Here is a 16,198-nt window from a genome sequence, read left to right on the forward strand (position 1 = left end):
CCATTGCTTGTTTGAAGCATTGTCATGTGCTATCCAAGGGCGAGGGGAGGTTTGTTTGGCATTCGCTGCCAAAATATTTCAGTCAGTCTCTGCATATCCACCTCTGCAAGTTTTAGAATAACAATACCTTAGTCTTCTGTCATAACTAACCCACCCACGTAATTGAGTTAGAGTCAGCCCAGCCAGTTTCTCCGGAAGCATTCTCCGGAGAGTATATAAAATCAGACACAGATATACACATGTATTACAGATATTAGAGATTTTTAGGAAATAGAATTATCATCCAAAGGTTTGCTATTTATCATTCCATGTCGACATTTCTTGATGTAAATTTGGAAACAGGCCCAGATTCAAGGTCACTGAATGTATATCTATGACTGTGTGAAGTGGGTACAGAGTCCAGTGCCTGTGCAACAACCGTGTGTGTGTGTGTGTGTGTGGCATTTTGCGGTCTACAGCTCAAACCTTAATCACCTCCCCAAATAAACAGACCCTCCTGTTAATGATCCATGTAGCCATTTTACACGGCAGTGTTCCCCAAATAACTTTCTGTGGCCTTTTTAAAAGCAGGGATTTTAACAGGTGCCACTTTTTCTGTCTCAGGAGCATCGCTGCTGACCAATCAATTTACCCGGTGGTAATCCCTGGTCTAAAAGGATCCTGTTTCCTATCAATTAATTTAGACTAGTGTTCAGAGACTGCTTTTGTTTACAGCCTTGCGGCGAACAAATGGCCGATCTAACCTTCAAATGAATGCCATGGTGCCCTAAAACCCAGGGTTTGGGTTATCAATACATAATGCATGATTTGACTGGATTCTGATTCAGAAACTCTTTGTTTGATTTAGGGTTGGGTATGTATATTCCAAAATCCAAAAAAATAAAAAAAATAAAAAAATAAAAAATTAATCTTCTTGACTGAACATATTTAATACTTTTAATTAATTAATCTATTTTTTATATATGAAAAGAAATCTATGCAGTTTTTAAACCTTTAATTACAGTAATTACTGTAACTGGAATTTGGTTCAGTTGTATTTATGTATTTATGCTATTGTTAATTGATTTGATTGTTTTATTACAAACTGTTTACTTGTCTTTAACACTTTAATATTTAAAATTTAGATTAGTTTAGTTGTTTTTTTGTGGTGTTTTTGTTAAAACCATAGATAAAAGTTCCTCTTGTAGGCCTAAGTATTCTTTAGGCTGCTAATTTTTGCTCATGTTATTCAGCTGCAACAGAATGCTTTGTAAAAAAGACACAGAATAAATGTTTGACAATGAAGTGTTTGTCTTCATTTGTATATATATATATATATATATTTTTTTTTTTTTTTTTGGTATCAAAACTAGGAATCGATTAGAATCGGAATCGATATGCAGAATCTAAATCGGAATTGATAAAATGCAAACGATACCCAACCCTAGGATTTGTATATGATTCATTTGGATTTAATTTAGATATATCTTTTTTTACAGATATAATAAAAAATGTGAAACAATATGCCCCTTATGTGCCTTTTAAAATAAATAAACAGTGTGCCTTTTAAAATAAGCAGCTATACTAGTTGCACTGTATGTGTTTATTTCACTTACAAGGTTCATGAAAGTCATTTGTTTTTCAGTTCCATTGCAGTACACGTCGTTGTTGTTTTTTTATTAATGCATAAAATTTGGACCACAAACTGGTAAAACATCACTAAAATGAGCAAAAAGTATGAGCAAAAGGTATTGAACTCCATCATAATATGAGAAGATCTCTCACTACTCTGTCAGAAAGCTCCTCCCACCATCACTTATTCACATTGGGGAAATGCACAGTTCCAAAAAAATCACTCCTGTTGAAAAGCTTAAACTCACGTGTCCTCCTGGGTCTTACAATGGCTGAGATATCACTGTACAATGACTCAAGCTTATTGATAGGCCCGGGTTGGAATGTGTTGTCACCTCCAGACATGGTGTGAGTGTAAACACATTCAGTCCTCATGGTGCCACATCCACTACTCTCTTCAAAATGTCCACAAGAGAATCCCAGGGAGCCGACTGACACCTCTGGTTTGCCTCGTCACAGAAGATGAAGAGCTGGAAGCAAGACGTAACAGTGAAGTACGGCCGTAACTGCAGGGAGTCATAAATCTCCAGTTTGGCTCTGCATAAGCAGAGGCCTCTGGTTGAGAGGGTTATCCATCGCACGGTAAAGGACAGACAGTGCATCACTCTTCCAGACTGCAAAAAGCAGGAGCTTATAAAGCAAAGGAGCTTATGAAAGGGAAAAACGTTTACCTCACTGCTTATCAATGCACTTACGATGCTTTATAAAGAACCACATGCCCACAAGTACGGCACAAGGTTAGGAAATTCACTTAGCCACTTTTTTTCAATTCTTTTGTTTAAGACCTATGAATGCATTTTTATTTCTTCTATGTACCTCTGTGTACCAACTGACCACATTTTTGGTTGTTATGAATGGACATGCAGACTAAGTTTAATGAGACTGTGTGTAAATTCTAGGTTTAGTGGTAATCAAATGTAATTTAGCTTCGAGATGGAATATGTCCTTTTAAAATAAATTGGACCCACCTGTAGTTATTTCATTAAATGCTTTGGTTTTTCCTGGAATATGATTCAGACTCACAGGGAATCTGAAGTATAGAGACATGCCCAAAAAGCTGCATTCCTCCGCACAGCCTCAAACGGTACGCTTACTGTTTTCCTTCGAAATTGCTGTCGTTTTCAAGGCCTTGTCTTAATTGCAACCAGCATTCAAAAACACATTTAAAACGGTCAAATAGCCTAATGCAAGATTAATGAAAATTCTGTAAATGAATAAGTATTTCCAATAGCTAAGACTAGTAATTATGTTGGCTTCAAGCTGAGCCTCTGAAAGACGTTTTGTTTTGTACGCTGATGCTTGTAAAAGGAAGTCGGAACAGCTGCGTTAGACTGTGATAAAACCCAAACTTCCTCCGTTTCTATCAAGCTCCTTTATCTAATTCCCTCCAAAAGTTCAACAACTTAGTCTTACTCTAATTACTAGAGGAAATTAATTAAGCCATCAATGTGATAACATGAATTATTCACATGGGATGACTGACGGCCAATCTGAACTGAGAGCTATCATCCCTGTGCCTCTAAGGACCCCAGACAGCAAAATGTGTTCTCTTTGACCCCAATTACTTGATGTTCTTTAACACCAACTAATCAGCAGAAGTAGAGTAACTGGCCTCCAGTAACTATATTTTATCCCCAACCTAGAAGTCTTAGCACAGAAATAGTGGGTGAAAGCCTAGCTAATCTTGTTGGTTGAAGGTCTGACCTGACAATGAGCAGCTCGAGTAACTGAAGGAATCATTATTGGGCTGATTTCTGTTGAAGCAAATGGTCATCTTTCATCTGATTATAATCATTCCCTTTTCAGTGCCTCTTAAATCTGCTCTTCATAAAATGCATGTCCCTATATTTCTACAAACTGTAGAATATTAATGTTTTATCTAGGTGAGAAGAGTGTATGAATTTTTTATGTGCATAGAGGGCTATTTAAGGAGCTCTGTGAGTGAGAACTGATTTAAAAGCCATTATATCCATGCTGAATATTGATAAGAGGCAGCGCTGCGCCTGTTTGGCGAGTTCATAACTGCTTTTTTCACATTATTCGATTTATGCATAAAAATGTGTGGATTTAGCAGCAGCGACAAGCACACTATATAAAATTTTTCCCCATCTAAAAAATATTGGGCGGCATCAGAGTTATACTTTAGTCACAATAATCGAAACCCAACTACAATATGTTTTAAACCAGCTTTCGAATTTGGATGCAATACGAGCACACCAAATTCCCTTCGGCATGAAAATACTGACTTTTTAAAGGGCTTTCAAATTCTGTACGCCCATAAATGGTGTCTCAAATTGTGTACTGTGATAAGAGAAGTCAGTCTGAACACAAATGTCGCTTCTCTCATGGCTGGAACGATGCAATATGCATATTTTTGGATATCCATGCACATTCCCCTGCAGTAGCATACGAAAGTCTGTGAAAGATTAGTTATTTCCAGTATCAATATGCAGCCATATCATTATTGAAAGTGTCTCTAGTGGTTTTCTCATTGCTGTCCAACTGCTAACCTACATTCTGTACCCCCATATAACCTCTGCAGCGGTGAAGCCAGATAGTGGGCTGTTGTCTCTAAAATATCTTGGCTGAATCACACAGCAGGGAAGCAGAACCCACTATTTCCTGCTCCCTTTTTGATTTTTTACAGCATTTTTCATCCTTACTACTGGAGACGGCTATAATATTGAAACCGATTTAAGGCTGATTTGTGTCCAATGTGTTGATAGTATTTTATGGAGCAGTTGGTTAAGTGGTATCACAAGCCTCTATAAATGTCTGGATAAAGAATGATGTTAATGCATAAAAATGTATGAAATATTCATAGCTTATTATACTTCCCCAGCATTTCCTTAGGCAAAGACTGAGGATAAAAGCCGATCTGAGTTTATTTGTAATTTAGGAACCTTTTGGAAATGCTGGAGACACCTGTAGCAAGTTCCCCAGCTCCGTTTATTGAAGATAAATGATAGATTGCTAGAGTTTTTTGGCTGAAATCTGTGCATGAACTCAAATACGACCCGGACATATCCTGTTTAACCTTTATATGTTTCCTCCTGTTTCCACAGAAATGTTGATGGACTCCACCACAGCGACCGCAGAGCTTGGCTGGACAGTATATCCAGTGTCCTCAACAGGTGACAGCAGTGTAAGCGTAAGTTTTCTTTATATTAAAAGATTTCTGAGTTTGCATGAAACGATCCATTAATGCTTCTTCTCTAGCAATTGTGACAGAAACTGGATGTGAATCCTTACCATATAGTACCATAAAGACAACGTTTCATTCATCTAGGCTCACGCCTGCTCAGCACCCACTAGTCAGGGAGTAATTAATCGCCTTCTCCCCCACACCAGGATCTATGTTCTTTCGAATGGATCAGTGGAAGATAAATATGTTCCTGAGTAATTTGATGGTGTATTTCTGAAAAACCACCCCCTGTTTTATTCAATTATTTATGCTTCTGTGTCTGTTTTGGGGGGATGGCTTAAATTATACCATTCCATGTGTCTGGAAGCAGTAAAATAAAAATGGAAGACTGCGAGAGAGAGACTAAAAACGTGGAGCAAGAAAAGAGGAAAGAAGGCTGACAGTGTGGTTGAGCAACTTCAAAGTTCTTCAGATATAATTTTGCTCACCATCTTCTCTTCGAACCTTAGGGCATGCAGCCTTTTTTTTCTGTGCTGATTGGAGCAATCAATATAAAAGAACAAAGAGGTCCGGTGTCTCAGGGTCTGAGGCTCTGGATTCAATAAGATTCACCACTCCTTTTCCCCTATAACAAAAGAATTCACCATATCTTTTTCATCTTTACAACTGCAAAGGTTTAACAAAACAACTTCAAAAACCAAATTGTTTCAATGCCACAGCTAATAGCTAGATGGAATGACTCAATGTAAAGTGTGAAATGAGATATGGTTCAGATGCAAAACATATTGCCTGTTTTGACACATTCAGAAACGTACGGTAGATGTCTAAAATGGCCTCAGCATCTCAGAGGAAATGGATTCTTCAGTGAGGAATGCTGCTGAGCTGTCCAACTTTCCCTCGGATTCATTTTTTTTTTCAGTTATTCTGCTGTCTGACACCACACATTTACAAAGAGCATATACATTTTATATGATAGGTAAAAATTGATAGCCTGAATGCACTGTAAGTCGCTTTGGATAAAAGCGTCTGCTAAATGCATAAATTTAATTTTAAATTAAATTTTAAATTTACATTTTCTTAAATGAAATGAGATATAGAGAACAGTCATAGGAAGACACAGCACACTTTAACTAGTCGGTGAATGGCAGTACCTCACAGAAAGCACTAAACAGGTGGGATTCTGTAAACCTTATAAAGAGAAAGGCCTTAAGTTATTGTCTTACACCCCTGCAGAGACTTGTGGGCTTAACTAAAGTATCAGTGTCAGTCAAAATATAGAGCGCTCCATCAACAGTTGACTTTCATGCCACCAAATAGCTTTGCAAAACAAACCCCTGTTGCTGAACTGTCTAGGAGAAAAAATCCAGATGTTGTTCGTTCACTCATTCATCCTTTCATCCACACACATTTGTGACCTGAATTTATACTAAACCCTATGATGTTTAACGCAGGTGGAACATAGAGCAGTGTAATTATGGTAGTTAACAACTACATTAAAGAAATATTTATTGCAACCCTTTATCACAGCCAGGTGTGAGGAGTGCTTACTTCATGTGCTTTCTGCTGTTATTATGTTTGACTGTACTTAGTACTCCACTACATAGAGGCTTGTTTGGACCTGCACATCATTTCAGCTTTTCAAAATCTGTTATTTCAGATATTGTTTTATAATCTGAAGACCCATTTAAATCAGATTTGGAATTTAACCACTTTTAATTTGGCCAGATTTTTGGCCATTTGCACAACTTGTAAAGAGTCATTCAGCAATTGATTTAAGCAGCCTAATAGAATCAGACACATTCTTCATGTTTACTTTAAAAACAACAAGAAAGTAAGTGGTAGAGAAAAGGTTAAGTTTGAGAGCAATTCAATCGGCGTTATGTGAACCTCTTTATTCATTCTTTTAACCTCACAGTTTAAATCAACAACAAGCTTAAAGTATTTTCATTTTCCTCAAGGGCACTTCATAAATGGTTATTTCATCACGTTAAAAGATATATAAACACAATTTTCAGTTGTTTTACAGCACTGGGAGCATTTTATGTAAAGACTGGTAGGACATAAACATTTTATTTGAGATGACATATTGTTGATTTGTAACTGCTATGGTGTGTGCACATCCTCACGAGGCTGAAAATTAAGTAATTACCGGCTTAGTCAGAGAACAGCATTGCAGGAAAAAATTACAAATGTGTTTAAATGTCACCATGTTCCAACTATGTTTTGGTCATGGATCTAGACTTGCTGCTTACTGATGCAGAGCATGAAAATAAGCCAGTACATTTGTGTAACGAATCACTGTGATAGTGTGGCCTTCACTAGACTGCCTCCAGGTCCAGATCAGAACTCTCTCATTAATCATCTGTGACTGTATTTGCATGCTTATAATCTGCTACTGTCTACTGGGGGGGGGGGGTGGGGGGGTGGGGGGGGGGTTGCATGCTTACAAATGCCCTCTGTTAAAGGGTTAGTTCACCCAAAACTATAAATGGTTGTCATTTACTCATCCTTGTGCCTGTTCAATCCTGTATTATTGTCTTGGAAAATTCTGAAGAGTGCCTCTTTTAAACGCCCTCTACCCCCTTCCCCCCACCCCCACAGTAAATGTCAATGGGCTCCAAAACTACATTTTTCAAAATATCCCAGGGTGGATAGTTCATTAGGGTGGGTAAACAAACCATATAACTTGCCATAAAAAAATGTTGCGCTCTTATATAAAATCATGTAGTTTGAATATTTTTGATTGGCATTACATTAGATGTTTCAACTGATGCAAACCGCAAATCAGAAAAGCCTTAGAAAATCATTTGGTTCAAAAAATGTCCTGAAATCAGTTCAAACCACTGTGGATTGATCTATAAACCAACATTTTATCATTCTTTTTCAGGCTTCCCTCATCAGGGTATTAAATCTTTGTGTGGTCACATGCCAAAATTGCATAAGCAGTCCTTTGGCAGCATGACACTTTTGTCATGTCCTTGATTTCTATGAGATATGTAAACATGATCCACATGCATATAGATAGACGCAAGGGTTAAAGGAGCAATAGGAAGCTTGTTTGTCTTTCTTCACATGTTGTGCATTAACAGTGAATAGAGGTAATTGAAGCTGACTGCCAAAGATGGCTCAGTTTGTAGGTCGCCTCTCTTTTTTTGTCTCTCTCAATCACTTTCTCTCCCTCTGTCAGTCTTTCTAATAGTGGGGAGCTCAGTATCTCGCTTAGGGTTGTAATCCCACTGCACTTTAGCTGAAATATCCGGATGTCATTTGTCCCGCACGTCCCCTCAGGACAAATGTCTCAATGCGACTCTGTCAGATTTCCCACAACTGCAAATTGGGAAACTTTCCCTCAGGAGCTGTCATACATGCTCCCTTTCGCCCCTCTGTGTGAATTATTTATTTATTCAGATTTACTATATTTCTTTGAGTCCAAGGAGTGCTTTGCCACGAGATGTGGAGTCAGCATATTTCACTGAAGGACTCATCAGCACCGCTCGACTAGTTATAAATGCTCGAATACAAATGACAGCCCTGGGAGAGCTTTAATTGCTGGCTTCATGTAAACTTCATAAGGTCCTGACAGTTTATTTGTAAAAGATGCTGAAGTCCAAATAAAAGTTCAGAGTCTTGTCATAGTGGCAGAATTAATATAACACAAAAGCTTGATCGTGGCCAACTTCTGCTTCCCCTGGAGCGATCCTTTTTCATAATTCAGCACAAGCTCGTGCCTTCGTTCTATACGGGAAAGCCTCTGTCTAGGAGACTTATAGATCACAGTTCGGTTGTGAACTTTCTTTCGTCTTGGGTGGCGGGGGAGTTATCATTTCTAAACTTCTGTCTGCAAGAACACTGTGTCATTTATCACATGGCTCTTTTTCCCAGTGCAAGTTACAAGTTTAATTCACTTCACTTGCTTTTGGACTTTTTTTTATCATGATTTATTGAAATGAGTAACTTCGCCATGTTGAAGACACTGTTTACATGAGATTATTCATGTAGCTAAAACATTCTGTTTGCCAAAAGTGTTATCATCATCATTGAGGATTCCTTAAAGGACGTTCAGAGAGGACACAGCCTTACATTCAGAAACAGCAAGATGGAGGGGCAGAACGTTTGCAGGAACTGTTTTTATCTTGATAAATACCTATGTTGTAGATTCTTACCAGGATGTTTCGTTCTGATTTTGTCCCCTAGGTAGACCACACATAGTTTGAGAGGATTTATGTGCCACACTTTATTGTTTAGCAGGGTTGTGCACCATTCAGTATTGAATTCACATTTCAGTGTAATGAAGTGGCATTAAAATGAATGAAATTCATACAAAATTTTAAGGTTGTATGACATGCTTTTTTGAACCAGGGATTGTTCAGACTTAAACTATGAACTATAATAATAGTCAAGAATATCTAGTTGCCTGCAACATCTAGTTGAACTATCACAGGACAGTAGAGTAATAGAAGAACACCGACTCCAATTAGTCTGTCTTGTCATTACTGAAAAACTGCAGATCAGGACCATGTGGGGCACACAGGTGTGTTCTCATCCAGTGGACTGAGGTTTAGGTTTCTGCACTAGCAGTCTCAGTGGGTTCTCCTTATTTGCTTGTGACCCTCAAAGCATAGCTTGAGCCTTTAGACTTAATGGCACCATCATTTTGTTGGTGATTTTTGTATCTGAGTTCCAATTAATAGTGACACGAGTGGTGCACCACTGCGGAAGGCTCTGACCTCATAACATAGGCTTTTCCTTTTCTTTTGGGTCTTAACATGCTTTTGGATAAATGGCTTTACACATTTGTTAGAGCAGTACACATTATCTACAGTTTCAGAATGAAGTGTACCAATGGTGTTTCATTAAGCGCCTCTCTAAATCCATAAGCATTTTAAATTGTCTCATTTATATTTTGCCTGTCAAAATACTAAAGTCTGTTCCCATTTAATAAATAAAATGATTGATTTTAATTACTGAATAACTGTGCTGAAAAAAAAAAAAAAGATCACTACTTTTATATTTTTATTGTTTTAAAAATATATTCAAAAATATTCATTTTGTACCACCATTTATTTATTTAACTAATTGGAGATGAGTAAGAAACTTTTTTTCCCCTTTATTTTTTTTTATGTTTAGATGAAATGTAATCCAGAGTTTAAAAAAAGACAATGAAGTGCTGACCTTCCATATAACAAAATATTGTCTGAGCTGAATCCCTCATTTACATCTTAAAACACATGGTCACCCTTGAGACACACACCCACTGAAAGTTCAGGTGAAAACCTTTGGAAATGGAGATGTTTCTTTTAATTTCACACTCAGTGCTTGATTGCTTGGCTCTTATTATGTCTCATTTGGTTCTCCTCTTTGCCTCTGATGAAAGAATGGCAGAGAAGCAGAGACAGCACAAAGGGAGGCCTTCCATTTAAAGGCTGTTTGTTTGTAGCGTCTTTAACCAAATCCTTTCCATTCCACACTCGCTTACTCAGTTTCTCATTAGGGACATTGCTTATTTATTAATTATTTTTAATTGGATTAGTCAAAGTGACAGACCACAAACAAGAAGATGCTGCTCTTCGTCTTCTCTTGTTCAGCTACACTTCATTCTCACTCCACTTTCTGGTTCGTGGAAGAATGTGTCATCCTTAAGAAAGGTGGCAGGTTCATTGGCTGCCAGTGACCCAAGAAACATCTGGCTGCTTGAAAGGACTGAACCGAAGTGATGGAAAAAGTTCATTTTATACACAAAACACAGTGCAAGTGTTAATGACCACAATCCTATCCAGAATCATTTCAGTTCATCTCATCCAAATAATAGGGGCATGGGAATAAAGAACAAAAGCTGCGAGGAAAGAAAGCTGCTTTAATTAGTCCAAGATCATTTGATAAAATGGAGGTCCTGGACGGGCCTGACTTTCTCCCCCAGCCTGTCAAAACTCTGTTAAAATCCTTGTTAAGCAGCAACTAATTTGGGAAATTATGTCAGCTGTTAAGTGAAGAGTAAGACACTCGAGGGGAGGGTGATTTGGGGAGGGTTGGGGTGATCATACACTTGCTGGGCTTCGAGGCCGTGTTGTGGAAAATTATTTTAAGGTGAAGAAAAGGGCTTTCCCTGTTGGACAAGGTCAAGACTTCTGCGACTGCTGTTTGAGTTGTTTAGCGCTGAAAGCCTGTGGCCTGAAATTCTTTTCTCTTTTCTTTGCGTGTACAATGGAATTCAATGGTTGCTAAAGCTGTTTGGTTATCCAAAATTCTTCTGGTTTAAAATTAATGATAGTGAGAATTTTTGGATGAACTACCCCTTTAATGCATTTCTTCTTTTATTATTATTATTATTTGCCCTTTTTCTAGTTAACTGTTGAATCAGCAAGTTTGTTTAACTATGCTCTGTCTTTTTCTTGTTGCAAAGGAATAATTTAATTATGCTAATACTGGATTAATTTTTAAGATGCCTGAAGACAAAAAAGAGGCAGCACAGTAAAAAAATAAATGACTGTGTAAATATCAAATATGTAATCTTTATCTCTGTGTAAGCTATATTAATAGTACATAGTTTTTATACAACGCAAGAACGTGACTAAGAGAGATAAAAATAAATACAAACCAGAATCACTCGGCACTGTCACATGGGGGTCTATTGAAAACCCAAGCCAAAGACAGCCCTCTGTATGACAGTGCCAGGGCCTGTTGGCAGACTAGCAGGAGAATTTTGCTCTCTTTCCCACCTCATTCCTCCTGTGCTCAGTAATTTGGACTGTGCATATGGGGAAAGCGGCTGAAAATGGCTCAGGTGCTCGTAAAGCCCTCCAGAGATCTAATGCAGAGATACAAACGTGTCTATAACATGATATTTTCTGCTGTCAGGTTATTTTACAATCTAGCTAAATGTAAGAAGGGATTGACTATTTGTAAACCAAAAGCACGTCTATATATATTTAAGAATTTATACAAATAGATTAGTTAGGCTAAAGATTAACCATGATAAAAAATAAAGCATTTTCCCCATAATGGAAGCTGCATATTAATTTGTGTTTTTTTAATATGAAATGAAAATAGTTTTAACCATAATTAAATTTATTTTGGTCTAATGGCCAAAATAAGTAAAACGTTGCATGTAAAATCCCTCTTTAAACCTTTGCTTTCTTTTTTTCTCTCTTTATAGTGGGAAGAAGTGAGTGGCTATGATGAGAACATGAACACCATTCGTACCTATCAGGTGTGTAATGTCTTCCACGCCAACCAAAATAACTGGGTGCGCACCAAGTATATCCGAAGAAGAGGGGCTCAGCGTATTCACGTGGAGATGAAGTTCTCAGTGCGAGACTGCAGCAGCATCCCAGGAGTCCCTGGTTCCTGCAAGGAAACTTTCAACCTCTACTACTATGAATCAGACTATGACACGGCCACTAAAGTCCATCCTCCATGGATGGAAAACCCTTGGATCAAGGTGGATACCATCGCAGCAGATGAGAGTTTCTCGCAAGTAGACCTGGGCGGACGTGTGATGAAGATTAACACAGAGGTTCGCAGTTTTGGTCCCGTCTCCCGTAACGGTTTCTATCTAGCCTTCCAGGACTACGGTGGGTGCATGTCATTAATCGCTGTGCGGGTGTTCTACCGGAAGTGTCCTCGCACTATTCGGAACGGAGCAGCATTTCAGGAGACGCATTCGGGAGCAGAGAGCACCTCACTGGTGTCGGCGAGGGGAGAGTGCATCCCTAATGCAGAGGAGGTCGACGTTCCCATTAAACTGTACTGTAATGGAGATGGAGAGTGGATGGTCCCTATTGGCCGCTGTATGTGTAAAGCGGGTCACGAGGCAGTGGAGAATGGAACTGTTTGCAGAGGTAAGCACACTCTTCTGCTAATGTGTAGTGGTCTTGTCATGTTGCACGAAGCTCTTTTCATTTTAAGGTCAAAGCTGCTCCTGACCCTGAGTACTGAGGAGCGGAAAAGTCTTTGTTTGCTTTTTGATATCGGTCTTATTTTCAGTGCTCATATTACCATGTTCTCATATTTTTAGTAAGTATTTTAGTAAAAACATGCTAGTGCTGTCAAAATTAGCGCATTAATGCAGTTTTATTTTCAATTTAATGGCTTTTAATTATTTAACACAATTAACGCAGGGGCGGAGCTAGGGTTGGGCACTCCATTCACAACTGCTGCTTCGGTCTCTTTTTTCTTGACAAGAATTGTATTTATATATACGCAGAATGTCTTTTCTACCACATCAAACTAGAGACTTTTTAGACATCCATGTCCATGTCCATCCATTTTTAGATCCATGTCACATTCAGCAGCGGCAGTTCTTAAAGTAATAGCAATCAATAACTTTTGTAGCCTCTGGCTTGCTTATGTAACCGGCCTAAATCTGCCCACTGTTATGATCTGCGTTGTGTTGGTTTATTCAGAGAAGACACCGGACACTGGAACTGCTGCTCATGGAGAATTTATTTTCATCGAGGAAGTAGATGGTACTCTCCTCAGCATGCTCAAAGGAGTCTGGATGGATTAAACAAAATACAGCAACAATGTGTTCACTCTGTGATTCAATCACCTCTCCTCAGCGCGCTCAAAGCAGACTGAGCACACATCACAATGATAATGACATCAAAAATACTGTGTGTGAAACATGTTACATACAATGGCAAAATTAATTGTCACAAGCATTTACACCAAACATACATTACATTCTCCTGCAGCTATTTTTTAAGTCGATCACAAACTAGTAAAGAAACAAACTAAACAAAATACAGCAACAATGTGTTCACTCTGTGATTCAATCACCTGCACAAATCAAATACCAGTAAATGAATCAGTAAAATTCACCGCGTTCTATTGACGCACACACATACTCAAATTGCTGTTCTCAGTAATAAAACTATCAAATCCTATCCATCCATTCATAAAACACTTCCTACAACACTTATAACAGTCTTAACAATAATATTACAGCATATTATAAACTTAATCACATTTAGGATAACTTTTATACTTTTATATAAGAAGAGCACCTCTAATTGCTTACCTCTCCTCAGCGTGCTCAAAGCAGACTGAGGACGCAGCACGAGGTGAGCGGCAATGACGTCACGACGTCAACAAAAAAAGATCGCAAAACTCTTTAACCAAACGAATACTAATGATGTCAAAACCCAAATTATAGCCTTTTCTTGGACACAGTAATATAAAGTAAATAAACTAAAATTGACAGGAAGGATTATTGGTGAAATACATGTATTCTCAGTGGATATTCACTCATGAATATTAACATCCGTCACACTTAGTTGGGGTCACTTCATGTACAGCGATATCGTTGACTTGATTGCAAATAAATACACAGACACTATTTAACTGAACAGAGATGACATAACTGAATTCAATGATGAACTGCCTTTAACTATCATTTTGCATTATTGACACACTGTTTTCCTAATGAATGTTGTTCAGTTGCTTTGACGCAATGTATTTTGTTTAAAGCGCTATATAAATTAAGGTGACTTGACTTAAAACATTCATAGTGATTGATAACTTTATTAAATTTCCTACTTGCTGAAGGGCACAGGTGATATGCCATTTATTATAATGGGTTATGTAAAGATTGTTTTAAGTTTACTTAGTTTACTTAAATTTGCTTAAATTTACTTAAATTAACAAAGCGGCTTGGTTGTTTCTGCATTAATTTGAAGATTGAGTCTGAAATTATTGCAATATAAAAGTATATTGTAAAAAATAAAAGAGGATATTTCCTATCAAGTTGGGGTGATGAAGCCTGCTGTTGATGTTGTGGTTTCACTGTGATATCCCATGCAACTCAAACATGTTGATGTGGATAGTAGGGTTGTAACCCCCGCCCCCCATCCCCCTTACAGTATCCCTGTGCAGCATCAATGTAATCTGGCCCTTTCACAGTGTGTGAGCGTATTGATCGTTTCTTATCCAAACCCCAGTGCTCCTCTCCTTCAGCCTACCTCACCTGTAATTCAACTCGCTCTACAGCAGGAGCTCTCTATTCGCCCGACGGCGGGTCCCGTTCCCACGGCAACGACAGCCTGCAGACAGGCTCCACGCTGACACAGACGACACAATAAAACGCCCACCTGTGTTTCAGACTCCCCCCGCCTCTACACCAACTCACACAGACAGACGCGCACACACTCGTTCAGCCTCTTCGTAAGCCTGGTTGTAATTACCACACCGGCTCCCCGTCTAGGCTGGGATGAGCTGTGATAATAGCCGCTCATTGCGAGCACTAGCAGGGCGGCGCACTGCCGATATGCATTCAATGCCAGTTAATGAGTACGGTCACAATCCTTCCTCTGGAGCACCTGCCGATAAATCATTGAGCGGTCTACTCTAAATTAAAGAACCTATATAATTATACACATTTGGTTGTTTTTGACGTATGAGTAATTTACTGAATGCTATGGGTGTTAATATCCCAATGGTCTGCTCGGACTTGAGGTATCTCTGTAAACACCTTGGTTTATGAATGTAATTGTGAGCGACTAACGGAGAGGCTTCTAGTCAAATCAAACAAGCTGTAAAAAGCCTTGCACGTCACACTGTCACTGTTTTGCTAAAAGACTGTTAGTCCTAGCAGAGAGAATAATGATCCTAATCACTGAGCATTTAGCTCATATTCATAAAGCCTTAGTGAATATTAATGTATTGAGGAATTTTTCATAATATTTTATGACAGCACGACCTGATAGCGAATCTGGGTGATAGAGTACAGCTATAATATCTTTTCTCCATCTTGTATCGCAATTTATGGTCCCATGAGCCAAATAATGTTAAAGAGGCACCAGTGCTAACAAAGTCCTTTTAGGCAAGTCGTGCCACTCGGCAGCCATCTTGGTAATGCCTCTAGGCAGCTATTTCAGACTAACAAGACCAGGCTCCTATCTAAATGAATGGGCAAAGAGTCAGAACTGCACTTTCACTGGTCACCGGGACATAAAAACTGCATGTATAGAAACAGCAGTAAAATATGATAATGGCAGACGATTGGCTTTCCAGCGGGAGGGGCGGGACATGTGCATACAACCGCCATCTTTGCCGTTACGGGTTTTCCTTATATAGTTGTATGGAGGATTGAGGAAGTGGCATGTCTCTTAGAAATTGTTTTATAAACCTTGGATCAACACTCTTAGGACTAGAGAAAACTATGACAAAGCGTTTGATTAGCTCTGCCTTGATGTGTTTTGAGGATGTGGAAATGCTGGATATGTTTGAAAATAAGCAGAAATACACTATATTATTTCCTGAAAGCTCAAACGCCTTAACTTCAGGTTGCTTGGATGGATGGATGGATGGACGGATGTATAGATAGATAGATGTCATGAATCAACAAATGAACAACATTTTATAGCGTTTGTTAGGGGAATTTTAATTTGTAAATATACAGTACAAATGATTAATATATACAGTACTATGCAAAAGTCTTAGACC

The 16,198-nt window shown here is 38.5% G+C and overlaps 1 protein-coding gene across 2 annotated transcripts in view; it reads left to right on the forward strand.

Moving 5' to 3' along the window:
* Nucleotides 1-16,198, forward strand: part of LOC132126263 (ephrin type-B receptor 2) — a 149,716-nt gene that overhangs the window by 56,110 nt on the left and 77,408 nt on the right. Inside the window, exons 2-3 of one of the 2 annotated variants that reach the window (XM_059537404.1) lie at nucleotides 4,677-4,762; nucleotides 11,910-12,594. In XM_059537404.1, coding sequence (XP_059393387.1) covers nucleotides 4,677-4,762; nucleotides 11,910-12,594 — 771 coding nt within the window. The remainder of the gene's footprint in view (nucleotides 1-4,676; nucleotides 4,763-11,909; nucleotides 12,595-16,198) is intronic. The other variant, XM_059537405.1, reaches the window with a different exon arrangement.

This window comes from Carassius carassius, chromosome 44 (genome assembly GCF_963082965.1).
Source record: "Carassius carassius chromosome 44, fCarCar2.1, whole genome shotgun sequence".
Taxonomy (NCBI): domain Eukaryota; kingdom Metazoa; phylum Chordata; class Actinopteri; order Cypriniformes; family Cyprinidae; genus Carassius; species Carassius carassius.